Genomic DNA, 26,973 nt, shown 5'->3' with positions numbered 1-26,973 from the left:
CAAATCTATATATGTAATTTCAACTAATCTGAAATTCTACTATACTTGCATATAAAATATGCATCATGTGAATTAATTTTGTAGAAAAGTAATTATGCATTGGCCCTTATATTTAGTACAAATAGCAAACATTTTTGTCATTCACAAGATATAATAAATTATGTATTATAATATATTAATGCATATTGCGTCGTAGGTAGAACATTCCGGCTGATTTAAGCAGAATGCAATTTTACTCATGTATTATTCTAGAAGACGCGTGTGTGGTGTATACGGTACCTCCGCATACCCTTATAAAACGAATGCGCAGTTTTAATGAGCGGCGCGATAAAATAAATTTGTTGAATACATGGCTATTTTAAAAATCGTTTTTATATGAAAATTAAATAAACACTACATATTTTGCGCTTATATTGAAACAGAAAATACTATAGTTCAATGAATTTTATTAAAAATATTGAATTATTTTACATTTGGAGATAAATAAAATGTTTATAATTATATGATATACGCATGAGTAATTATGAGTTTGCGCTAAATCTCAATCACCACTGTGTAGATTCAGCTTTAACATAGCCAATCCAACTGTAAAGAGAGAAGGAATAAATGATAGGATAAATGACAGGAAAGGATCAACAAATGCGACCATACATATATTCCATCATAATAATGAGATATACGTAAATAATAAGGAGAGGGAAATCATAATGGGATTGAGAACATTAATAAAATTCAAGAAAACTTATTAAAAATTTTCAGGTAATTTATTCTTACATTTCTGTTATAAAATTATATGCAACACTTTAGAATAATTCAGATTTCAAGCATATACAAGTCTTCCCTTGTTCATAAAGCAAATTATAGTAGTAAGTAAATATTCATATAAATCAAATCAATCAATGTTAGAGTTCATATCACATTGCATACCTACATAATGATTCAGGAAGACAAATTAAAAAAGATTCAGATAAATATCTAATATTCCTACTATATCGTCTACTACAATACAACAAAAATATCCAAAATTATAAGAAATATTTTAAATAGTTCAAAACATAGAAAGTGTAGATGTGAAAGTTTTTAGACATAAAGAACTGCATATAAAGAATGAAATATTTTCAGTTTTTTTTCCCTTTCAAAACAATATGTACAGTCTGAATAAATTCTTATGACTTAAATATACTAATAGCTTATTTCTAACAATAATGAGTGCAATAATTGCAATAACTTAAAGAATTTTTAAAACTTAGAATGCAAAGTTATTAACTTTGATCCATTTGATTATTCTGCTCACAATTTAGTGTGGTGTCCTTCTGTACACTCTCATACAAAGGTAGTAAATCTGAGGAGGCTCGTATCAAGGATAAGAAATCACTAAGATGAGGATTTTTATCTGCAAAAATATGAAATTATTTTTAAAAATCATTTAATATTGCATAAAAGTATTGTTTTCTTAATATTAATTATCATCTTATTATTAAAAAAATAATTGCATTTTGATTTTTTTTTGTATAACGTTGGGGTAATTGCATTGTATTAAAAATGTTATATTCGGCATAGTATTAGTATTAAATATGTAAACATATATAACATCTTACTTTTAACATCATTTCAAACATTTATAAACAATATTGACTAGAACTAAATGTTATTTTAAAGATAGGTATAGATATTTTACATTTTTAGAACTTAAAACTATTTCATAGGCAAAGTTATATTTTTATTTTATAAAAAAATATTTATTTGCAATAGATTAAACTCTTCTTTAGTTAACAATAAAACAAGAATATTACATGCATACCTGCTTTTGGAATAGCTAATAAAGCAACAACAGCTCGAAGGGCAGATCTTTTTAATTCATCTTGTTTTTCATATTCTTGTTTAACTGAGTTTGCCTTTACTTTTAGTGTGCAGGTGGCCCTCAATGGTTCAACAAGTTGCTCCAACCCTTCATTTATTCATATTGTTAATTATCAAGTAATTAGTTAATAATCAAATGATTAAATTTAATAAAAAAAATATACAAATTTAAATTAAAGGAATTGATAGCATTATGATTGATTACTTCAGATACCATTTGTTAAACATTTCTTTTATAATCTATATTGTATAATACAAATAAAATAAAATTGACACTATCAAGTATATAAAAATATTGTTCAAAATAAAGTTTAAAATTTACTTATCTTTTTACTAAACTTACTTTGTAATACAGCATTAGGACATAGCTGCGCCAGTCTGGCAGTCATTAAATATGTTAACATTTTTATATCATAATGATCTCGCAATCCTCCTTGAACATGATCCAGAAACTGAAACACATCCACTCTTTCCAGCCCTTGTTCAAGTAATGTGTACATACATTCAAATGCAGCTTTTCTAATATCTAAACCGTCATCAACAGTATGCTTAAAGGGTCCCATTTCTACTTCCCGTATTAGTTCTTTCTATAATTGAATTTTAATTAAATTTATATTGCAATAAATTAAAATACATATTCTTTTAACATTTGTAAAACAGGCCTTAATATAGTATCAATCTTTCTTATTATTAATACACATATTTCATTACAATTCATTTCCACTATCATTTAACTTATATAAAGTTTTTTCTTTAAGATATTGAATATGTTAAAATCAATTTCCATTTTAGGTATAATTCTATAGTTGCATTTATTTTTTTGTTCCAAATTGTTGAACAGATTACTTCAACCGGATTATGTATTCTTTATGAAAATTGAAGAATGAAATTCATTAGAATATTAAAACACATTCCTCTATTTGTACAATATTTTTGAATTAAATCAGAAGATAAAAAATATAATAGTTTGTGATTTTAAACTCTGTTCATAAAAACTATGACTTGTACTATATTTTATCTGCCATCTAATTATTACTATATATATATATATAATATATATATATATATATATATATATATATATATATATATAAAAATTATTTTACATCCATCGGCTTCTTACCTTTCATTCAGCGGAAACTAAAAATAAAATTTAAAATCTAAAACAATTGAATTTGAAAAAAAAAATGAGTAAAAATAAAAGTACATACACAGTTAGCTTATCTTACAATTCGTGTTAAAATAGAAAATTCAATAATCCGTGGTGGAAATAATTCGCAACTGAACAATATTTCACAAAATACTAACTTAAAAAAGTCACAAATAGATAGTGTGTAATATATGTGTTGTTCGTAAACCAGTTAAAGATATAATGGAAAAATGACTTAAATAAATATTTTTATCATAATTCTATACTTGTGTGGAACTAATTGCAAATCCTTTGTGCACATTTTTAGTGTTTTGCATTTATTTATTGCTCTATTGTTATCAACAGTCAAAAATAATAAAAAATAATACAAAGGTTTTCTTTGAATTGTAGTACAGTCTGGTTAAAAAAGTCTATATTGTTTTGAAAGTATTAAAAGTTTACGGACAACACATATATTGCACACCAACTATTTGTGATTTTTTAAGTTAGTGTAATATTGTTGAATCATAAGTTAAATTTTTATATTACATAGTGTAGTTCATTACCATATCTTGATACCATCGATTATTGAATTTTCTGTTTTAACACCAACATTAAATAATTGTAAGAACTTTTTACTCTATAATTCTTTTTTTTTTTTCAATTTAATTGTTTTAGTTTTTAAATTTTATTTTTAGTTTCCACTGAATGAAGGCTGGGATTATAGCCAGAATATATGAATGTAAAGTAAATTTTTGAAAGAAATTTAGATTTTTATTGATTTCATGGGCGATTAATTATTAAACTTTGTTAATACATATGTCAACACCAAATTCAGACTCATATATATATATAGTCTTGGATTTGTAAATATTTTGTAGTATATATATATAACTGCACTAACCTTAACTTTAGTCTCTTCATATAACTGGGGAAGTAATGATACCAATAAATCTCGTACCAATGAGGGTTTATTGTGTACGGCAGAGTTAAAAGCTACTAAGGCAACACGTCGAACCGACACTTCTGGATCTTCCAATGCACTCAAAAATTGTCCTATGCACTGTTTCAGTAATGGATCTACAGCTTGAGGCTGATATTAAAACAAAGAGAATTAATAATTCATCTTATTAATATTTTTGTCCCTAAAGTTTTATTTAAATTTAGTTTTTTATTTAAAATATTATATGAAATAGAGTTGAATTTTAAAATAAAATTTTTCAAAAATAGCTTATATCTTCCATAAGATGAACTATGTTTACATTTCTATTATCAACATGTACTAGCAATTTATTTAATGTTCTATTTTTTTAATAAAAAATTTGTACTGTAATATGATTTACATGGTAATAATATTATTTTTCTCACTTGATCTGATATAGTAAACTTCACTGCAGTAACAACTGTTGTTCTCATTAGTGCAGATGGACTATTAAGTGCTTGTCGCAATTCTTGCAAAAGATTTTGTGGATCAACTAAAACAAGTTTTCCCAAGCATTCAGCCACTACATTGCGAGAACCTTCCTCAGAACATTCACAGTGTCTGAAAAGTTGCATCCAAATTGATGGTACCGAAGGTAGAAGCCGGGATAATTTTTCAGGACTCACAGAAAGCGAAGTGATCACCTGAAATAATTTATTTTAAAAATTGTGATACATGATTAACAGCCTATTATTAATATAATAGTGACAGATTTTTAAATTATATTTAGAATTAAATTATAAAAAGCACTAGCAATTATATTATAAATATGCATTATAAATCCAAGTAACATTTAAACAAAAAAAAAAGCAATATTTTAAATATTTGAAGCACTGCCCTCATAGAATTTTTCATGAAATTTAATGATAAAATTTTTCAATTATTTCTCTTTTACTAACCTCTTTCAATGAATGCAATAATAAATACTGTTTCTTCGGTTGTGCTTCTATTTCTTGCAGTATGAAGGGAAGATAATAATCTAAATTCCCAACACAAACTGCTCCCAATGCATGGCTTGCTGCACCTTTTACTTCCTCAGAAGGCGTAGAAAATGTTTCTAATAAAACGGTTGGCAAAGGCTCAATTACACTCAAATCGATATGTCGGCCAATTTCTCCAATTGTCAACAAGCAAAACACTAAATGTGAATCACTTCTGGGCCTTTGCACATCTTGTAGTAATTCTTTAGCCACAGGAACAGCTTCATTTGGACATTGCAGAGTTAATGCAGCAACACAACGTGCCATTGAATGGAATGCTTGCTTATGAAGCTGTACTTTGCCAGTTTGAAGTACTGGTGCAACTAACATACTCAATAGGTCACGATAACCTAGTTTAGGTAAATTAGCAGCAACTACTGCTTGGAAAAATAATAAAGTGCTATTCAAAGCACTACCTTGAAGTAAAGGTGACCTAACAAGTTGTAAGACTTCTGGTAAAATGTATTCATTTACATGTATCAAAGCAGATGGCATTTTTTGTGCAGTAGATGTTAAAACCGTTAGTGTCATTGTAGTTACATGTAAATCTGATTCACTGAGTAAAGGCTGCATTTCTCCAATTGCAGTAAGCAATAAGCCAGATTCAAAACAGTGGCAGTAATTTAAAACTATTGTATTTAGCAGTGTTAAAGAATTTAACTTCAATGCTCTTTGATTTTTACGTAGAAAACTGCCTAAAGCTGGAATCACATCAGGCAGAATTGGACACAAATTTACTTGCAATGGTGATGATGCAATTACTGTCAAAGCTTTTACGGTGCTCAGTCTTGTGACTTCATTTCTCAATCTTTCTAAGAAAATTGGTAAACAGGTATCTAACTCAGGTTTTAAGAAATCTCCCAAATTTGCAATCAATTGACCCATACAAGCAATTGCTCTCTCTTTGACTTCCTGATCCACCTCTGGTGTCCTTAATCTTTGCAAAGTTGACTTATATAAATTAGGAACTAAACTTGCAAACTGAAATGGCACATCTAAATTTTCCATTGGCCGAATAACCTTAACAATCTGTTGTAATACTAAAAGAGCTTCTGTGGCTATTTTGTAAAAAGGATCAGAAACTGCTACTACAACCAATGCGCAGAGGTCTTTAATGTGGGCATAGAAAACTTTTGGTGAATGCGAACAAAGTAAAATATTGAGAAAACTAAGCGCATCAATTTTAATGTTACTTGTAGTAGTTTTCTCACAGCCAAGAGAGTAATGTATACCAGGCATCAATATATTGATGTGCTCAGACAAAGCTCCAGGTAGAGCAGAGAGTAATTCCCTTAAAAGAAGAAAACAGTCTTGTCTGGTCTTCACACTCTTTTCACGCATGAGAGGCTGAACAGCTTTAACAAGTTTTGGTACCTAAAAATGTTAAACCAACTGTTTACAACATTAAAGTAAATTTTTACAATGATGATATGCTTTTATACTATACTATATATAGATATATATAAATTTACTTGAATATATACCTGTTCTTGCAGTTGTGATAAAAGGCTATCTTGTTGCTCCATGCGTTCAGTTTCTAGACTGTTATCTTCGCTGGGCCTAGTGGCTTTCAAAAGAGCAATATAAGCATGAAAAATGTCTGACTTCACATTTTCTTCCCTTTCTGTAAATTGGGAAAAAGAAAATAATATCTGCTCATTACAAATAATGAAAAAAATAGAAAAAACATATAAATAACACCTTTAAATCTGGATATTAGTACTGGGCTAACAGCCTTATAAAATTCGTCCATCAATTCTGGTCTGCTTGTTATGACAGCTTCTAAACATTTTGCTGCTGACCTTCTAACTTTCCAGCTCATATCATCATCATCACTGTATTCCTCACTGTCACCATCGTCATTTTCATCTTCAGTATCCATAGCTGAGCTATCAGTGAACTCATTTGAACCACCATTATTTGAATCATCTGCTTCATAGTTGTAATTTGGATCATAGCTAATGTATGATAAGCATAAATCAGTTATCTAAAAAGAAACATTACATTATTATTTATTAGATAAATAATTGAAATTCATAATTTTTCTTTATTAAATAAAATATTTATCTTTGTAACTTACTGTAGGTATGTGTGGATGAATTGGTTCCGGACATTTATTCACAAAAGCTTCACAAGCTTGTAAACAATACTCCCTTAATTCATCATCTTCTTCGCGGCTGTATTGAACTAATAATTCCATTGCACGTTCCATGTGTCCACACAAACGATGACCAGCTTGACGGCTAATAGAAAGAACATGCATAACTATTACAATAACAATATATAGTAATTGATTGCTGATAAATTAATAAGAGTTTAGTTGAAAAAATCTTACAAAATTCATAATAAGATAACATAAGATTATGCTTAATTATACATGTATATAATCATCACGAAGAAAAAATGTTATAACTTTATATTAAATTATTTTAATAACAGTTTATATAAATACCAAATAGACGCCAAACATTGGATGTAAGTTCTGACACTACCAGGAGAAGTATGCTGCTCCAATCCAGTCAATAAATGTTCCACTACCTATAAATGTAATACAATTAGCAAAAAATAGAGTAATGATAAGTAAAATGGACAAATGCATAGAAACAAAATATATTTCGGATATAAATAAACACAATATAGAAATAAAATACTAATTTCTTAAGTAATTATTATATTAATTAGAATAAATTAAGTGAGTAATAAAAAAAATGCGAATAAAATATGTAGTGAATGAATATACATATACAACTATTAGATTAGATAAGAGTAAGTTCTTATAGGGCAAAACATCAAAGAAAAAAAACAAGGATTTATAAATTAATCTTCAATTCCAAATGTTTCGACATTCAATTTAATGTCATCATCAGTGGATCTAAAAACAATGAAAAAATTGATATAACCGGGTAATTATAAGATTTGTGGGTTGGTATAGAAACTATAAATATAAGAGAAAAATTAACACAACACTTAAAACAAAAAGATAAAAGAATGTAGAGGTAATAATGATAGAAACTAGATAATAAATAGAAAAATATATGAAAAATATATACATATAAATAAATACATATATACGCATACATATTCACATGAATACATATATGCATATGTACACAAAAGTACATACATACACACATGTACATATATACATTGGCATGTATACGCATATACACATACATATATATACACATATTCACAAGCATATATTACATACATATATGCATACACACTAGGGTGGTCCTTAAAATGGTCATTTTCGAATTTCCTTGCTCCCAGGGGCTCAAATGGTTCCAAATTGATAAAAAACAATTCTTTGAAAGTTTTAGCTCTTAATATTAACGCTTAAATAGAGCGCAATTCAATCAAAGTTTTGTATGGAAATAGCATGAAAAAATTTTCAAAATGTTTTTTAGATGTAATTTAGTGAGCAAATGAATGAATAAAACTCATTCATTTGTCGCTAAGTTATACCTAAAACATTTTTTTTTAAATTTTCAAAATTTTTTAAATGCTCTTTCCATACGAAGTTTGATTGAATTGCACTCTATCTAAACGTTAATATTAAGAGCTAAAACTTTCAGAGAATTGTTTTTTATCAATTTGGAACCATTTGAGCCCCTGGGAGCAAGAAAATTCGAAAATGATCATTTTAAGGACCACCCTGATACACACACACATATTATATATATATATATATATATATATATATATATATATACACACACATATATATATACATATGTATATTTTATATATACAGAAAATACATACGAAATAAAAGGGGGCTTACATTAACTTTGGCAACTTACATCTAAAGATGTGTACACAGCACACAAATTAGCACTAACATTTACACAACTAACTTAACACAATGAATTTTTATATAAAGAATAATGATATTTTTTTTGATAAAAATGTAGAAAGTTATGTAATTTCTGCAACAACTTGTACATGCTATAGAGTCCGAGGCTCATCTAAAACACATGTTGGTCAATTTTTAAGGGTCATTCAAAATTTGCTGTGTGTGGGTAGGTAAGGCTTGGGTTTCATGGCCGAAATTGAACTGGTAATGTTAGGCAAGATTTGTATGGTCTTTTTTACGTCAGTTTAAATTTGAAATTTTAATTAATTAGTTTTGTCGAGAGGAGATAAATTTACAAACATTATTGAGCAGTACTTGATAATTATCGCAGAGTAAAGAGATATCGTTTTGCTTACAGCGTATTTGTCCAAGGTGATGAAACAAGATTCTGCAACACGTATTTAAATGGTGTTCCATTCGTGGTAGAGAATAGGGGCATTATAAGAGTCGAAGGAGTGTTTGAAATTTTTGATATGGTCTGTTATCATGGTTATCATGGCATTTATGTATGTGTGTATGTATGGGTGTATATATGTACTTTTGTGTACATATGCATATATGTATTCATGTAAGTATGTAGTATAAATGTATATAGTATAAAAGCATATCATCATTGTAAAAATTTTTACTGTAATGTTGTAAACAGTTGGTTTAACAGTTTTAGGTACCAAAACTTGTTAAAGCTGTTCAGCCTCTCATGCATTCTTTTATTATCTTTTTATTGTTCAGTGTAGCTGATCTGTTAATTTTTCTCTTATATTTATAGTTTCTATACCAATCTACAAATCTTATAATTACCTGGTTATATCAATTTTTTCATTGTTTTTAGATCCACTGATGATGACATTAAATTGAATGTCAAAACGCTTGGAATTAAAGATTAATTTATAAATCTTTGTTTTTTTTCTTTAATGAATCACTCTATAAAAACTTACATATATATCTATACATATATATGGAGTATGTAAACTTGGTGTTGATACATATTAAGAGTGTGTTGATTAGGGCACTAGCAGCAAGTAACAATAAAAACTAAAACAATTAGGAAATATACATAATTTATCCATACGTTTATACGAAATATACATAATAATAATAAATGTAAAGACTTACAGATAAATAATCACGGACAAAAATTAACAGTTCACTACACTAAACATAAATGTAATACCAAACTATCAATAGTTCAAATATAAATTTTGTTTGTTATATTTTGTTTTATAATAACAATTCAATAATTTTTAATAATAATTACATCACTTTTTAATAGCTGGGTATTAATTAGTGTAGTGTAATGTTCTAAGTATTTATCTGTAAGTCCTATATCTTTACATTTTTTTTTTTTAAATCAATTATAAAAACTCTCTAGTAGTCGCACTGAATGACGGTCCCCATGTAGATCAAAACGTATGGATAAATTATGTATATTTCCTAATGAACCGTTTCACTTGCTGTTATATATATATATATATATATATATATATATATATATATATATATTTATATATATACATGCATATATGATAGGTTGTCAAAGGTTGCCTTTTTGTATTATAAACCAAGAGCAAAAAAGCGGAAGGGAGATATTTGACAACCTATGTATATATATATATACATCCATATGTATATATATATATATATATATATATATATATACTTTCATATGTATATATGTATGTACATACATACATACATACACACATAGCGAATGATATTTATATGGAGTGACATACCTTGTTATATAATGCTGGACTGCAAGATGTTAAAGCATGTGATAAAGCCACAATAGCACGTTTTCTTACTGCTTGCCTCGGAGAGTCTAACTGAGGCATTAAAGCACGCAGAATGGATGTGTGAAATGGTACTAACAATTCTCCAAACCTTGATAACAGATCTGATAAAATATCTAATGCCTCCAGTTGTACAGACACATCTTCTTGCTGAATGTGGGAACATATTATATAGTGTAATACTTTTTCATATTTTAACTTTTAAGTTGTATTAACCTTTTCAATGGCTGTACTAAGTTTACCAGTAATTCTTTGGCATACATTAGCAGCAAGACCTGTAGTGCCAGTCGAATGTGGCAACTCAGAAATCACAGTCTTTAGTCCTATACTTGAAATATCTCTCAATTGCTCTTTACTTGAAACCATATTACCACACAAGGAATCTACTATTGTTTCAACTTGACATTCTTTCACTTTGTTCACTAGCGGACCAAGACTAAAAACAAGAAAGTTATCATTATTTACAAAAAAATTGAAAAAAGTCAATAAAAACCTTTCAAACTATAAGAATTTAACTTCTTTTGTTGAAAGCTTATGTAAACTATGTTCTTTAAAACTTTTTAATGTGATATTTTACTTATTTACAATGAATTCACAGAAATTTTGTCACATACTTATTACTGCTTTATCACAATGTTATAAAATACATCTTGATCATGGTAATAAAATGAAATTTATGAATATAGAATAACTCTGAGCTTATGTCAAGAATGTAAGCATTGTTTTTTTTTTACTTATAAGAAAATAGTGAAATCATTAAGATAATTCAAAAATCACATCAATGTGCAAGTATAATTGATTATAGTTCTTTTATGACAATGTTTTGTCTCAGTGTACCCAGAATCTTTTATATAGCGAGATATCAATTATTATTATTGCAATCATAAAGTTTGCAAGTTCATTTATGAAGCCATTTTGTGATGTCACAAAATATGCAATATTCGCAGCAAAACCTAACTTTAAAGCAATGATTTAAATATTATACAACTGTTCATTGTCTTAGTTGTATTATTTATTCTAAGCTTATAATAATATTCACCATTTCACTGCTAAATTTTGAACTTCACCATTTTTATCTTCTAATAGTCGTAGAACCATACGTACAACTTTCTTCTCGGAATCATCATCCAACTTTATACTATCTTTTTGTAACTCACTCATAAGATCATTAGTGGCCATGAATCGAAAATCTTTGTCATTGGAGGCCATCTAAAAGTAAATGAAAAACTATAACCTATTTGCAAGTTTTATTTGATGAAAATGCTTGCGTTGGAAACGAAGAAAATTTTATGTGTTTTGAGAAAGATATTCGAAGTAAATCAACAAGTTTAAGAAATTAACATTATCTAGAATATTAATTCTCTTGTACAATATCCAACGTACCTTCTCCAAAAGATTCGAAATTTGATATGAAACACTCGCCATTATTATGAATTATTTTAAAAACTAATAAGACCGATTAAATGTTTACAAGCAACATGTAATAAGACAACAAAGCATTAGCGAGTAATCAGTCTAAAATTCCTCCTTAGGAATCTTTACCATACCGGCTGTAGCAAATGAACAAACACAACATAAAATGACAAAAGAGTTCAGACGCAACAGAGTGAAGTTCGCCAATTGATGATTTGTGATATTGCGTTCGGTTTATTTTGGATGTTGGCACCATTCGCCATAAACTGTTAAAATCAAGATTATTCACCCTAGACACAATTTGAATATAAAATCATTATATATTATTATTTATCATTATCACTATATATTATTCTATTATCTAGGATATAATATTATTCTGTTTACTTATCTATGATATTATTCACTTAAACTTCAAGATATTTATTCGCTTAATTATTTTTTTACACATGGTTCGGAGTCAAAATAAAATAGAAACCAACTGTCATATAAAATTCATCTAAACTATTGACTGAAAACGTAAAATCTTCTTCTATCTTCTTTTAAGAGAAAAATACCACTTAATATATATTTATCTATCTATCTATCTATCTATCTATCTATCTATATATATATATATATATATATATATATATATATATATATATATATATAATCATAAAGATAACATTTGCACTTACCAACATATATTTTTTCATATTTTTTATTTCGTTTAATACTTTAATCCAAATTTTAATTTTTGACTGATGTCAAACACAAAAATTCAATAAAATTAAACAAAAAACAAGTGAAATCACCCTCTCATTAATTATGAAAGTTGTAAACAAAAGAAAAACACTTTTTTTAGAATATATTATATATTATATATTATATAATATATAATATATAATATATAATATATAATATATATTATATTTTTTATATAAAAACCGTCCTAGCAACTTTATAATTATATAATTATGCTAATCCGTGATGGAGGTGGAAGAACTTAAGGGGGTATTCTAGTGTAGAGCAATGGATTCATTCAATTTTAGGTAATTTTTAAAGTGCCGTAAAAGAAAGCAATGAATGTTTTTACTATCAATTTTTTTACCACTTGTTTATTAATATTATTAAAATACAAAACAAAAATTGAAAAAAAGTTGAAAAAAAGCTGATAAAGTGGGGGGTCTCAAAAAAATTGAGACTTGAAATTGAGAAATCTTTTTTATCCCTCCTAGACATCCTAAATAAAAGAAATAAAAAGATTATTAGTCTACAATGATATCTCAATCGCCCCAGCTAGCGATGAGTTTTTTTTTACAAATGGGCGACTGTTTGAAAAAAAGTGTCTTTTTTTCTGTTTGTTTGAGTCTCTCAAATTTCTAAAAATAGTGAAAATTGGAATTTGGGGATGATACTAGTTCGGGCTACAGACAGGACTATAAACAAGACTCTCTGAACATTTCAAGTGAATCGGTCGAGTAGAACTCGAGAAATCGTGGCAACAGTACTGAAAAAGTCTGTTCTGAGAAAAACGTATTTTTATCCATTATTGATCCAAGTTTCTGAACTTAAACATCCAATTCATAATTCATCTGACGATAAACTATCATAAATTAGTCTAATGACTTCCTACTGCCAAACCAGTTTGTAGACCCGGTCAGTAAAATGCCTATATCTCCGAAAATAATTCAAATGGTAGTACTCATATTCTTAGATAGTTAAACTTTGACAATATGAAACAAAAAATTTTTTTAGTGGGACTGAAACTGACTTTTAGTAGGACTTTTTATTTGATTATATGTTATATTCAATTAATTAATTAATTGAAGTTTAAACTTCAAGATAATTGAACGTTTTTTTTATTCAAGCCTTGCATAAAATTCTGTTCAATTTCTTCATAAACATATTGTTAGTAAATGAAAGTACAATTGTGCCAGACAATCAAAAAGTTTGTTTTATAATTTTTGGTATTTTTCGTTGTCATTTTATTATAATTGCGAAAATTTAGTTTATACCGATATTATATTTAAAAGCTCTGAACAATCTGGAAGAAATAAACGATCAAAATCCAGGACAATTATTGCTTTTAGGAAAACCCCGGACACAAGCTGCAAATCCAGGACTGTTCCAGCCAAACCTGGTCGTATAGTCACCATAGTTTTAAATAAATTTTTACCAGTGAATTTTTTGCCCATCAATCCTTGATTACGTTTTGCTTTTGTGTATAAAATTATATTTATTATTTATAAGAAAGAATGTAAATAAAATTATTATTTATATTATATGTAGTGTGGTAGTTTTGATTGTTCCATAGTGTTTTAGTCAAGCTCGTGGACTTGTGTGGACGGGGTCATAAGTTCAAATCTTGCTCTAGACAACCTGCGTCAAGTAATGAAATTGCAGTGTGAGATAGCAATGAGGAATCTCTCATACTATTCTTCCCTGAATCGAGTTAACTCAGCTTACGGACTTGCATTATTGCAGTACTACCCATTTATGAAAGTTTTATTAAAAACATAAAGTGAAAATATTATTTTATGTATTGTATATATATTTATTTTTTAATAATTGTACTAATTAATTTATACACATATTTACAATTCAGTGTTTAGTCAATAAATACTCCTCTGATTTTTAATTTATATTGAAGACATACTACTTTATAGAACATCATATAAAATTCCAACACTACTGCTGTGTCGATAGAGTAATTATTATTCGTTTTGTAATATTTTCAAAAATGACTAGCATATGTGTAAAAATATTGATATTAATTATTTTTTAAACTATTTGTAATTATTCTATATGTAGCATGTATCCTATCATGAATATAAATAGAATGATATTTTCATAACACACAGAAAAACATCATATAATACTGAGCAAAATCATCCACTTAATTCTATTTCAATTGTATGAATAAATAAAAAAGTGATGTGATGGCAACTCCTAACTATAAATAACAAACTTTTATAACTCTTATAACTAATTCTTCTTACTATAATATTCTTTATTTGTCATAAATCTAAAATTGTTTGATTCAAGACCATAACCTATGAGATTTTGTATTTTTTGTTCTTAATTTATAACAAAATCTTATATTTTTAAATAATCATTTTTTGTGCTCAAAAATACATTATAATCTTTGATCAAAGTTATATCACATCACATAGCATTCATCGATTGAGATTAAAATTGAGAAAGCATTTGAATAAATGTATAGCAAATTGTACATGAAATTATATTAGGCCAAAAATATTACAGAATAAATTGTATAAAAACGTAAATAGTTTTCAGATAAATAAATAACATATCACATTGTCTTTCTAAACCAATAATTGTTAACATTACAAAAGAAAATCATTTAACTATCCTATTATTATTAAAATAAGAGAGCTTTTTAATTTAAATATTTCTTATATATAAAACACATCGAAGTTTGTGCAATTATGTGCAATAATTGAAAATATATTAATTATAATATAAAACACAAAAATAATATAAGGCACTGAGAAAAAAAAAAAAAATTTAATAGATTTTTAAAGATTTATCTTTCGACAATATACTTGTTTACAAAAATATAACAAGCACCTTTAGTTTGTATAATATAAATAATAATACTGATAATAAATAATTTTGTGGATCATTTTGACTTGATAAAATTACAAACAATATTAAAGTGTTAATTTTATTTAACTATCAGCATATTAATAAGAGTGTGAACGTAATGATTACTTTAGAATTTTCTCGCTTATCTCAATACCATGAATTTTATACAATGCTTGTGAAAATATATTAAGAAAATATTTAAAAAGATCACTAGATAATTTATAGTGCTAATGATATTTTAAAACTAACTACATCATATAAATGTCATTATCATTAAGAAAACACTTTCAGAATGGTTCTATAAAGTGTCACAATAAAATTATTCAAAATTGTGAACCAATTCAGAAAGAAATATCAAGATTTTTGAAATATAGCAGATTTAAAATAAAAAAGTACAGCTATTCTTGTAGAATGCTTATGTACCAATGATAATAAGTTACAATCATTGAGTAAGCGACTCAGTTATAACTATATCATAACAAATACTGCTATATAATGATATTTATAATTTAACATAGCAATCTGAATCGCTATTGTTGTAAATAAAGTGTCATAAAAATGTGATTACTCACACGACTACTTTCACTATAAATAACACAGTAACTTCTGCATCTCATAGACCCGACATCCTACCAGCTAAATGATGCAAATGCACAAACGTGCAAGCCATAGCCATGACATTAGCTGCTGCCGCAGCAACATGTACGCTTCTGAACGCACGGTGCAGCGACGCATAATGTGGACACTTCTTTATCAGTTCTCCAGCGTTTAGTTGGCCCACTTCATTCCCGATTCCTGCCGCTGCTTCAACGGCGTTCTTGGCGCGCATCAGACGCAAAATCGGCGGCGCTAAATACAAGCGCACGCCCAGCTCAAGCGCCGTGCAGAATGCAAGAGCGAACAGTTGCACCGAATCGGTGGTTGCACCTCGACGCGCGTACAGAATAAGGGTTGCGGCACTGAGCGCAGCGTTCAACGCGAAATATTTCGGGAACAAAACTTCCTGGCAAAGCCCAAACGTGTGTCTCGGAAGCGAGAAGTATAACGCCAGACCTGAAAATTACATACAATTATACATTTTATATTATCTAAGAAGATCTAATTTAATTCAGTAATATTCCGAAAAAAAAAGTTTATTGGCAAAGCTTAATAGGAACAGTTACATATGGGGACCGATTTAACATTTATACCAATAATTATTAAAAAAGAAAGTTAAGATGTTTATTTTTTAAAATATTTATAAATTGGTGGTACATGGCATCGCGCATTAAGACAAATTGCTGTGACTCCAAGTACCAAAAATTGAATTTTTTAAAACTTTGAAAAAAAAAAAAATTTTTTTGAGAATTTTGAAAAACTCATTTTTTTGAAAAAAAAAAATTATATTTTGAAAATATTGAACATGCTTTCAAAGTAATCGCACTGAATTACCATTTTTGGTACTTTTTGCCTCGAATCTTCGAAATGGCTGAACCTGCCTCTCCCAAAAATTAATCAGCACGTCTCACCGTCAATACAATCTAATTTTGAATTATTCAATTGATCCGTGTTCATAAAATCGTCGACGAAAATTTGTATCCAAACACACGCACACATATACATCCATATTTTCATGCCAAAATGTTCAGAAGGCCTTGAAACGTGAAGATATATAAAAATTTTCATTTTCGATTTTTTGCGATTACTATAACTTTCCCTGCGAGAAGTTAATAAATAACGATTTATTGTTCCATTCAATTTCAGAAAACAACGCTAATATGCACTAAACTATATAAATACATAACACAAATGCCCACTTTAAAACCTTGTTACGAACTTTTCTCATTGAGTTGGAAGTGTGCCAACTCCAGCAAATTTTATATGTTCAAAAAGTAATTCAAAGATCAAAATAAAATAAAATCTCAAACGTATGTGTATATTATCTAATTGCATTAGTTATATTAAGGTGACCATATTTTGAGTACCGAGACTGCAATTTTTAGCTATGCCACTCCAGGACAAATCCAGGTGAAGGAGCTTTATGCTAAACTACTTAAATATGATTTTAAATTTAAAAATACTATTAATGGATATAATAAATTTTTTTTTTCAAATGAATCATTTTTTTTCAATCAGAATTAAGAGCTTTTAATGAGAACTTTATTATACAAAATATCTACTCTTCTTTTACCTATATGATGTTGTTCTTGTATCTTGTATATTTATCGATCTATATGTCCTTTTCCTTTTGAGCCTCGTATAAAATTTTGTTCAATTTTCTTAATAATTAATTTGAAAAAATTAGCACCTGTGCCTATTAGTCAAAAAGTTCGTTTTCATAATTTTTGCTAATTTTTGTAAAATTGAAAATAAAAGTTCCAATTATTAATGAGGTAATTAAACCCGCTTTTGGAATTTTGTATTCGTAAATTTTTTCATTCATAAACGTATTGTTTCGTATAAGCAAACTCATTGTACATATCATTCTCAGACATTTGGTGGGTAGTTATAATTTTATTATCAAATAATTTAAACCTATACTTTTCGAAAACCGTAGACAATCCGGGACAAAAGATATAAAACCGGAATAAATATTGCTTTTAGAAAAACCCTATAAAAATATTGCTTTAGAAAGATGGAACTTCGGGACTGCCCCGGCTAAACTAGAAGGTATGGTCTACCCTAAGCCCGGTGCACACGACGCCAGAATTCCTGTCCTGATGCCGGACAGTTTGTTACCTAGCAACGATATGATAAATCATCTTGCCCGACATATTTTACGATCTTGCTAGGCAGATTTCACGTTTAAGCTCTCTATTCACAACGGCAGTATCCTTAACATAATTTCTGTCTATAACCCTTGCTTAGCAACATCGGAAACTGATTTCACAATATCTTTTGTCCTCGAAAATTCCTGCTGAATTTTACGAATAGAGCATGTTCTATCCGGCGATGGATGAACTGTTTTGTGGCCGATACTTTCAGTGACCAATAGGAAAGCCGTATTTTGCCAGGTAAATATCAATGTGTACTTGATTAACGTACTTCGATTTTGGAAGCGTTCAGTTTTTATTTTGTTATTAGTTATTGTGTATATATAGCGATGTGAAAAAACGATTAGTTTTTGGGAAACGCAGTTCAGTACAAATTTTAAAATATTCAAATTTCTGAAAAAAATCAAATATGCATTTCAAAAATTTCGAAAATATAAAAAAAATAAAAACAAATTTTAAATCGTTTTATTTAAAAAAAATCGAAATTTGCAAAAATACTGAAAATTAAAAAAAAAAGCGAACAAATGTAAATTTCACTCGTAATATTTTTTTAAATTTCAAAATTTTCGAAATTTCATAATACTAAATTTACATGAAACTTTTACTAAACTTTTCATAATCTTTTTAATATTTTTATATCAATATTAATTATCTGATAAAGATTTACTGATTTTATTCAATTATCCGATACTGATTTTAAAAATCAATATTTGTTATGTTAAACTGCAGTTTTTTTATTATCTTTTCATTATTATTATATCATTTAGTTCTTGAAAATATGAAATTAAATCATCTTATAGATTCATTCTAATCGGATACGATACATATTTGCAGGGCCGGATTTAGAAATTTGGCGCCCCGGAGCACTGGCAAAAATGCCGCCCCATCCCTGAAATTTTACGAACTTTCAAACTTTTTTTAAAGCAATCGCGCTACTTCAGCTGCGTAGGGACAAAATATAGGAGCGCGTAAGCGCCGCGCCGCAGTCTAACGAATAAACAATGTTACATAACCCATATAAATATAAACAAAATTTATACTTATTATTAAAATATTTTTAAAATATCTGATAATTTGATGTGCATATGTCTTATGATCACTTTTGTCCACTAAATGTTTTTTTTTCAATTGTTTTTATTGGATTATCGAAACCGCTAAACCTGCCTCCCACAAATTTAAGCAGTTATTTATTCTATAAATTTTTTTGAATGATATTGGACGCTTCTTTTCTCAACAACTAAATTATCATTTTTGGCATTTTGGCCCGTATCTTTAGAACAGTTGGACCTGCCTTGGCCAATAACTAATCAGCACGTCTTCTTAACAATAGGAATTGAATCATTTAAATCGGTTGATCCGTGTTCACTTGAATAATTAAAAAATATTAGATTTGTATTGATGGGGAGACGTGCTGATTAGTTTTTGGCACGAATTACGAAAAATGGTAATTGTGATTTGATATTTCTTCTCTGAAACAGCTACGCAGCGCGATTGCTTTGCAAAAAGTTCATATTTTCAAAATACAAAAAATGTGTTTTAAAAGTCAATTTTTTTTCATTTTCATTTTTTTTTTTCAATTTTAAAGCTCTTTATAAAATGTAATTTTCAGTACGGGATGTTTCAATAATTTGTCTTAAGGCACAATACCATGCGTCACTAGTTTAAATTTTTTTTAAAGCTATAAGCTTGGAAGTGCAGAAATTCGTCATTTTAAGAAGGCTCGAGAACTGAAGAAAATATTTTTCTTAAACTTTCAGCTTGTTTACGGATCTTTATATTAGCCAAATTGACAAATTTGATAATGACTTATTAACCAATTTGATAATTTACGTTCGGTGAGGGAGGCAAGGCAAAATAATAAATTTCAATAATCGGTTATTTCAACCCAAATTTTGCATCGCAATCGTATTTTGTTTTGTTAATTATATTTCTTGAAATAAAAAATGTTGCTAAAAAAAGTTGATTATATTGTATAGAATTTTTTTTTCACTATCCAAATTTTGCCGCCCCCAAAAATTTGCCGCCCTGGGCAGTAGCCCCGATTGCCCCTAAATCCAGCACTGCATATTTGTTTATTGTTTACATTTTATACAATGCTCTGTTTGTACGCTTATAAGCATTAGTGCATTTTAGGACCATAAAATATGAATTGTCATATCCACAGTATATATTTATAACAATCTATTTGAAAATGCACAAAATTATTATTAATCACAAAATAAGTGAAAATCTGGTGCAAAATTCTTGCTCACCTTACTAGAAAACTTTACAGAAATCCTGTTACATGAAATACTGGCGCCGTGTGCTCCGGGCTTTAGCTATACACATAAAATACTTATAAAACTATTATAAGAAATGAGTTCGATTAACTCATATATGTAATGAAACTAATACATTTTTCAATAGTTTAGAATCAAGTGACGTATTAATTAACTCGTTAATCGCTATGTCAGTCATATGTGTCTGACTTTAAGAAGCTACATGAGCCATGTCAGGCGCGATTTGGTAAAAGGCCAAATAAATAACAGATGTCCAACGCGAACGATACATTTGCAGTAACAAAGCTGAGACAAACCCATTAGAGCAAAAGTTGTTGAGATCGTTGATGTAATTCGAATATACAAAAATGTACCAAAGCCTTATGTAATATACTAACCTGAGACAAATGTCATCCAAACTTGTGTACCAAAGTGAGTGCAGAATGCAGCTAAATATAACAAATTGGCGAATGTACTTTGCTCATGAACCATTGGCTCCGGTTGTAACCGATGGTTACTGTGAACTAGAGATGGATAAACCAAAGAACTTATTAGAAGTACGGCCACTACAGCAACTACGTGAACTGGCTGCGTTGTCCTCGTCAAAATACTGCAATTTAAAATAAATCTAAAGATAAATAAAAGTTATTTGTTTATATATTCATAATACTTTGACTTTGCACGTGAACAATAACAAGAGGTTTAGAAAACTGTGTGTATAATTTGTAAAGATGCAACAGTTTGCATATTTCAAAGATTGCAATTTATATTCTTGTTAATTACAAATTACATGTATATATACATACATACACACACGCGCATATATATATATATATATATATATATATATATATATATATATATATAATATAAACAACATTGGAATCTATAATACAGTTCTAAACCTTCCAGTAATAACAAACAAGAAATATTTAAATGTAGAATATGGAATAATTTATTTTAAGACAAACTCAATGAATTGCCACGCTTTTCAAAATAGAAACCATCTCGTTTGTTAGTCGTAAATTGAAATATTAAAACCGCAAGGATTTTCTCGGTCGCCTCAGAGAAAAGCGGCGATAGAATTAGAAGGAATTTTCAAAACAAAACTCTTTTCAACTGCCAGAAATAATTGAAACTCTTTTATAATGTGTAGCTATTAATAGATTGCACAGAAAATAACATCTGCTGTTTGGAATCAATGTTTATAAATGAATTTTCGATTTAAAACAAATATCTTTTTATATTTAGCGTCTATTTAAAATAATATCTAATTTACTAGATACTATTTGTATACGTTGTAAAATGTTTATGTAGGTTGAATAAGCGCAACTTATATTTCATTACGTTTTATTCAATTATATATGTTTGGTTTAGGTAAATTAAAAATAATGTAATCATACCTGATTATATATTTAAAAATTAAATAACTAATTTATATGAAAAAAAATCATACATTTTCAAGAATGCCACATATGTACTATATTTGATTAAAATATACAAGGATATTATATTATATTATTTTACGATTATTTTGAATAAATTTCAAATAAATTTTCAAAGAATAATCATCCAATTTGATTTGATGTAACGCCCGATCTTTAAACATAACTAATAATAATATATATACGTATAAAATGATATGCGATTTTAGTTTAAAACATCTTTAATATCCGTAGATCCATACTGAACGAGTAAAATTCTTTTTTTTTTTTATTTTATTCATCTTTGGCTTGCTCGTAGGTAAGTGATTAGAACGACTAGACCTGAATACAGGTCCCGAGTTCGATCCAGCATCGAACAGCTTGATGTCAAGCAGTGGTGACATCGGTTTTCACTAGGAGATATAAATAGCAATACGTTTCCAACTGAAGATATCCCTTATTGATGCATCAATAAATTATAGGAATTGTAATAATAAAATTCATCACACAGAGATGGAATAACTGTTTGAGTTGCCAACTGTAAAACCGACGTATTAAATCCAATCAGCAAAGCTTATTGAACTCTTAAGTTATGATTGCTGTTCAAGTAATATACACAACAAATTATTCACCTAATATTAGTCAATATAATGAAGATCTCAAGCAATTTGCATTGATATTAAAAGTTGAATTTCTACAAGTTTACAACAGGTTGACGACCGCTGTGCAGGTTAATGTATTGCAATTAAATTATGAATATTGTTGCATCGACGTGCGAAATCATTAACACTGCAATAACAGAGCCGAGTGGAAGTTATTTACAAAAACATTTAAGTTTGCGTCAAGTGACGAAATCGAACGTGGTGAGCAACTAATCATATAGTTATAAGTTATGATAAGCATGTAAGGCTTTCCAAGAATTGCAGCTATATTTCCACTTATTCTCAAGATAGAACGGTTGCTTACGTGTTAAGTCAACAAGACCGTGCTAGGTAAACTTATTGCGGTTTCGAAGCGTCTACGTGGAACCAATAAACTATATAGTGTCTGGATAGTCCAGATGCCGTATATAAAATATTTACCAAACCAATTCACTTCACCTTTTAAACTTTATGAGAATTTATATCGAGATAAGCTTTTTTAAATAGGGTTTTTATTACAAATATGTTCCACGCGTACTCTATCGTAACTAAGGCAATCTAATAGGAATCTAAAATTTCCAAAACCGATTTGGTTAATAATTGATGCATTACATTCATTAAGATTAATTGAATATACACTTATATATATATATATATATATATATATTAAAAATGACTCCAAGTGTTATTGCAGAAGCCAACTCTATACCCTTTCAAAATATATGACAATACCTATGTAAGCAGGGCCGGTCCTGGGGTCGCATGCAACTTTTTTTCTAGCGCCCCCCCCCCCCCGTTTATTTATAATTTTCACCGTTTTAACAGTTTATCATTAGAATTATATGAATATTTACATATTTTTTAAAAATTATTTTTTAATTATTCTGGATTTAGTACACAAAAAATTAGATATAATCTAGAAGGGTATAAAATATATTGATTTTAAATGTATTTATTATTATAGATATCAATAAATAAAACAATCCCTGTCGTAATTTCATATTTTAGTAATGTTCAATATGTAGTAAATTGGTTAAGGATGTAAAGATCTTGATATCAAAATAATAAATAGTATTTCTGAAATGCATTTCTTAAATTGTATGACTTTAATTTAACAAAAATATTGAGTGAAATAAATAAATTAATTTTTAATTATTCTGGATTTAGTGCACAAAAAATTAGATATAATCTAAAAGCGTATAAAATATATTGATTCTAAATTTATTTAGAAAATCGAGGCAATTCGGTGGTTGATTATAATCAAGTATTTTGGATTTTTCAATTATTTTTAACGTATGTTATATTTGTATGTAATATTTAATCGATTTAATTTTCAAACATAACACTCGTATTTCATGTTGGATTTTTTAAATTTTAATTTAATTTAATTTTTCATCATTTACAATATCCAAATTTTCGTTCCAAAGTAAATTTTGCTTCCATTTTTCATATTTGTTCCACGTATGTCTTCAACATTCAAAGTTCAACAGATGCGAAACATTTGCAACTAAAGCAAAAGTTACAATTCAATTTCTCGGAATAAACAAGACATTTTCTAAGCACTGACCCCCCATTTTTTATAATTTGTTTATAATTTTTAACAAGTTCCGATTCAACTAAATTAGCTCGCAATTTTTCGTCAATAATGCCCAACAATTAATTTAATCTTTCGCAGGTTTGCGCTTATGGGATTGAACACTAGATAATTTCTTTTTCGATTCCACAGTAACTTCAAACAAAGAAAAAATTGAATAAGTAGATTAGGCAATAAACAGAGCTGTTATTTACTAATTTGCAGAACTATTAATCGGTTGATTGTTTCTACTGATATCACATTGCAAAATAAATATGCTTTTAGTGTCTCCGTATCCCTAGTTAAGTTAAATTATTTATTATAATTTATTAAGTATTCTAGATTTTAAATAAATAATTCTAGATTTTATATAAAAAATATAAATATTATATTATAAATTTAATTTCCGAAACTCGTTTTGGCGCCCCTAAGGCAGGACCGGCCCTGTATGTAAGAATATCTTACAATTAGTTAGTAAATGAGATTTATATTATTGAATCGCATATGCAATACACAAATACTATGGAATTCGAACAAGCATTTTTTAATTCGAATTTTTTTTAACAACTATATTTGAAAGTAGAGAGAAAAAGATGTAAAACTAAAAATCACATTGTTTTGGTTTTTTAACACTGTTGCTTAGCTTACGAGACCTTTATATAATTTTTCAAGTATACGTTATTTCATTGTTTTATAAGATGTATTGTTATTTTTAAGTTAAATTCAACAGCTTTTTTATATAACCTTCATAAAAGCTCACACCTGGATGGGGCAAAAAAGACAAACTAAACCTTTACGTTTGCAAAAGTGTAAAAATAGAAAATAGCAAATAAAAAAGTTAACAAGAGCAATTTTAAAAGAGAAAAATTAAATAAATAGTTATTTAAAATCTGCTGATGAATATATCTGACAAAATACTAAATCAAAGTTATTCACAGTGTTGTCTCTGTAAAAAATGCACGCATAAAATTATTTATTTATGCATTGGTTGAAATTTTATAATGTAGCTATTATATTGTAAAATCCCATTAAAATTAAAATAAGATATTTGGACCTGTTTGCTCCCTGGCCGTCCCAATTTACCCCATGGGGTAAAAGAACCAGCTTACAAATTTTTGAAAAACAGCAAATAAGTTCTACATGACGAATTAGCTGGAAGTTTTACTGAACACAGTCGGATAGTTGTTTGTTTGATATGAAATATTTGTTGTGAGATAATTGGTTTGGTTTTCACAATACAATTGCTTAAAGTCAAATTGAGCCTATGTGTCCCTCCCTACTCTATATATGTATATGTATATATACATATATGTATATATATGTATATGTATATATGTATATATATACATATATATATATATATATATATATATATATATATATATATATATATATATATAATATCTATATATATATAAACACTTGAATATAAAATATAAATTTTACTAAAAACTATAAAATATCTTTCTCTGAAATTAAGGTGACCATTTTATTAACTTCCCGTAGGGCAAGTTATAGTAATCGCAAAAAAATCGAAAATGAAAATTTTTATATATCTTTACGTTTCAGAGGTTTCTGAACATTTTGGCATACTTTAGAAAAAATGGATGTATGTGTGTGTGTGTGTGTGTGTGTGTGTGTGTATGTGTGTGTATGTATGTGCGGATACAAATTTTCGTCGACGATTTCGGGAACACGGATCAACCGATTTGAATAATTCAAAAAACATTTTACTTGTATTGACAAGATGTAGAATTGATCAAATTTTCATGAAGGCAGGTCTAGCGGTTTCGGAGATCTAATGAAAAAAGTAAAAAAAAATGCCATTCGGCGGTTAAAAATGATCATTAGACATATGCATATCAAATTATCAGATATTTTATAGAGAATTTAACAATAAGTATAAATTTTGTTTACTTTCCTATGGGTTCCGTACCAATGCTTATGCGTTAGACGGCGGCGCGGCACTTGCGCGCTTTGACATATCGTCTCGATGCAGTTCAAGCAGTGCGATTGCTTCGAAAAAAGTTCAGAATTTCCAAAATATGTCAAAATGAAGAAAACATTTTTTTTCAAAAATTTTTTTTGTTTTCAAAAAAATTTTTTTTCTCAAAAAAAATTATTTTTTTTTCAAATAAAAAAAATTTTTTTTTCAAAAAAAGTAATTTTTTGTCAAATTTATAGTTTCTCAAAAATCTAATTTTTTCGAAGTAAAATTTTTTCAAAAATGTTAATCGTTTTTAAAAAAAATAATAATTTTTGGTACGGGAAGTTTCAGCAATTTGCCTTAAGGCACGATGCCCTAATTGCCTTAAGACAGAATTCCACTTACAGCTAGTTTAGCATGAAATCCGGGACGGATTAGAATGTGTGTGAGAGCCGGGGGAGGGGGTGTTGCTAACCTAAAAACTTATATGCACATTTTTTCCGTTCAACTTTTCTAGTTGAAATATATTAAAAAGTAACATTGGCAATCAAATCATTTTTAAAAATCCGGGACAATCCGGGACAAAACACCTAAAACCGGGACAAATATGGCTTTTAAAAAAAGCCGGAACGCAAGGCGGAAAATCGGGACTTTTCCGGCCAATCCGGGACGTATAGTCACTTTACTGAAATTCAATTTACACTTGAATGCGCAGTTAAATAAAATGTCATATTTGATTTTAAAAGTTACGTAAAGCAAGTTCATTAAATAGAATTTCTCAAATACATTA

General features: G+C 28.1%; 2 protein-coding genes across 2 annotated transcripts in view; both read right to left on the bottom strand.

Annotated features, from left to right (window-relative positions):
* Positions 1-1,127: 1,127 nt before the first annotated feature.
* Positions 1,128-12,206, bottom strand: LOC113377258 (cullin-associated NEDD8-dissociated protein 1-like). Its single transcript, XM_026617506.1, has 14 exons — positions 11,984-12,206; positions 11,640-11,809; positions 10,817-11,036; positions 10,544-10,750; positions 7,404-7,489; positions 7,032-7,194; positions 6,653-6,938; positions 6,436-6,575; positions 4,871-6,325; positions 4,358-4,615; positions 3,894-4,082; positions 2,204-2,447; positions 1,802-1,948; positions 1,128-1,393 (listed from the first exon to the last, which is right to left on the bottom strand). Exons 1-14 carry the CDS (start codon positions 12,023-12,025, stop codon positions 1,263-1,265), a joined length of 3,738 nt encoding a protein of 1,245 aa, XP_026473291.1. The 5' UTR covers positions 12,026-12,206; the 3' UTR covers positions 1,128-1,262.
* A 4,014-nt stretch (positions 12,207-16,220) lies between these two features.
* LOC113375637 (transmembrane protein 205-like) overlaps positions 16,221-26,973 on the bottom strand; it is a 30,614-nt gene continuing 19,861 nt past the window's right edge. Inside the window, exons 2-3 of the mRNA XM_026615566.1 lie at positions 21,017-21,228; positions 16,221-16,660 (exon numbers count right to left, since the gene is read on the bottom strand). Coding sequence (XP_026471351.1) covers positions 16,221-16,660; positions 21,017-21,228 — 652 coding nt within the window. The remainder of the gene's footprint in view (positions 16,661-21,016; positions 21,229-26,973) is intronic.

This window comes from Ctenocephalides felis, unplaced genomic scaffold, assembly GCF_003426905.1.
Source record: "Ctenocephalides felis isolate EL2017-DRISC unplaced genomic scaffold, ASM342690v1 CF-g0.4_SCAFFOLD_01886, whole genome shotgun sequence".
Lineage (NCBI taxonomy): Eukaryota > Metazoa > Arthropoda > Insecta > Siphonaptera > Pulicidae > Ctenocephalides > Ctenocephalides felis.
The sequence above is the reverse complement of the archived record's forward strand: the minus strand, read 5'-3'. Positions and strand labels throughout refer to the sequence as shown.

Excerpts from the sequence above, each read along its gene's own strand:
- LOC113377258 (XM_026617506.1), bottom strand. The coding sequence starts at position 12,025 with ATGGCGAGTGTTTCATATCAAATTTCGAATCTTTTGGAGAAG. Across the intron at positions 2,448-3,893 it reads ATGAAGAGACTAAAGTTAAG|AAAGAACTAATACGGGAAGT; the intron begins GTTAGTGCAGTT and ends ATTCAATTATAG. Across the intron at positions 1,949-2,203 it reads TCCTAATGCTGTATTACAAA|GGTTGGAGCAACTTGTTGAA; the intron begins GTAAGTTTAGTA and ends GAATAAATGAAG.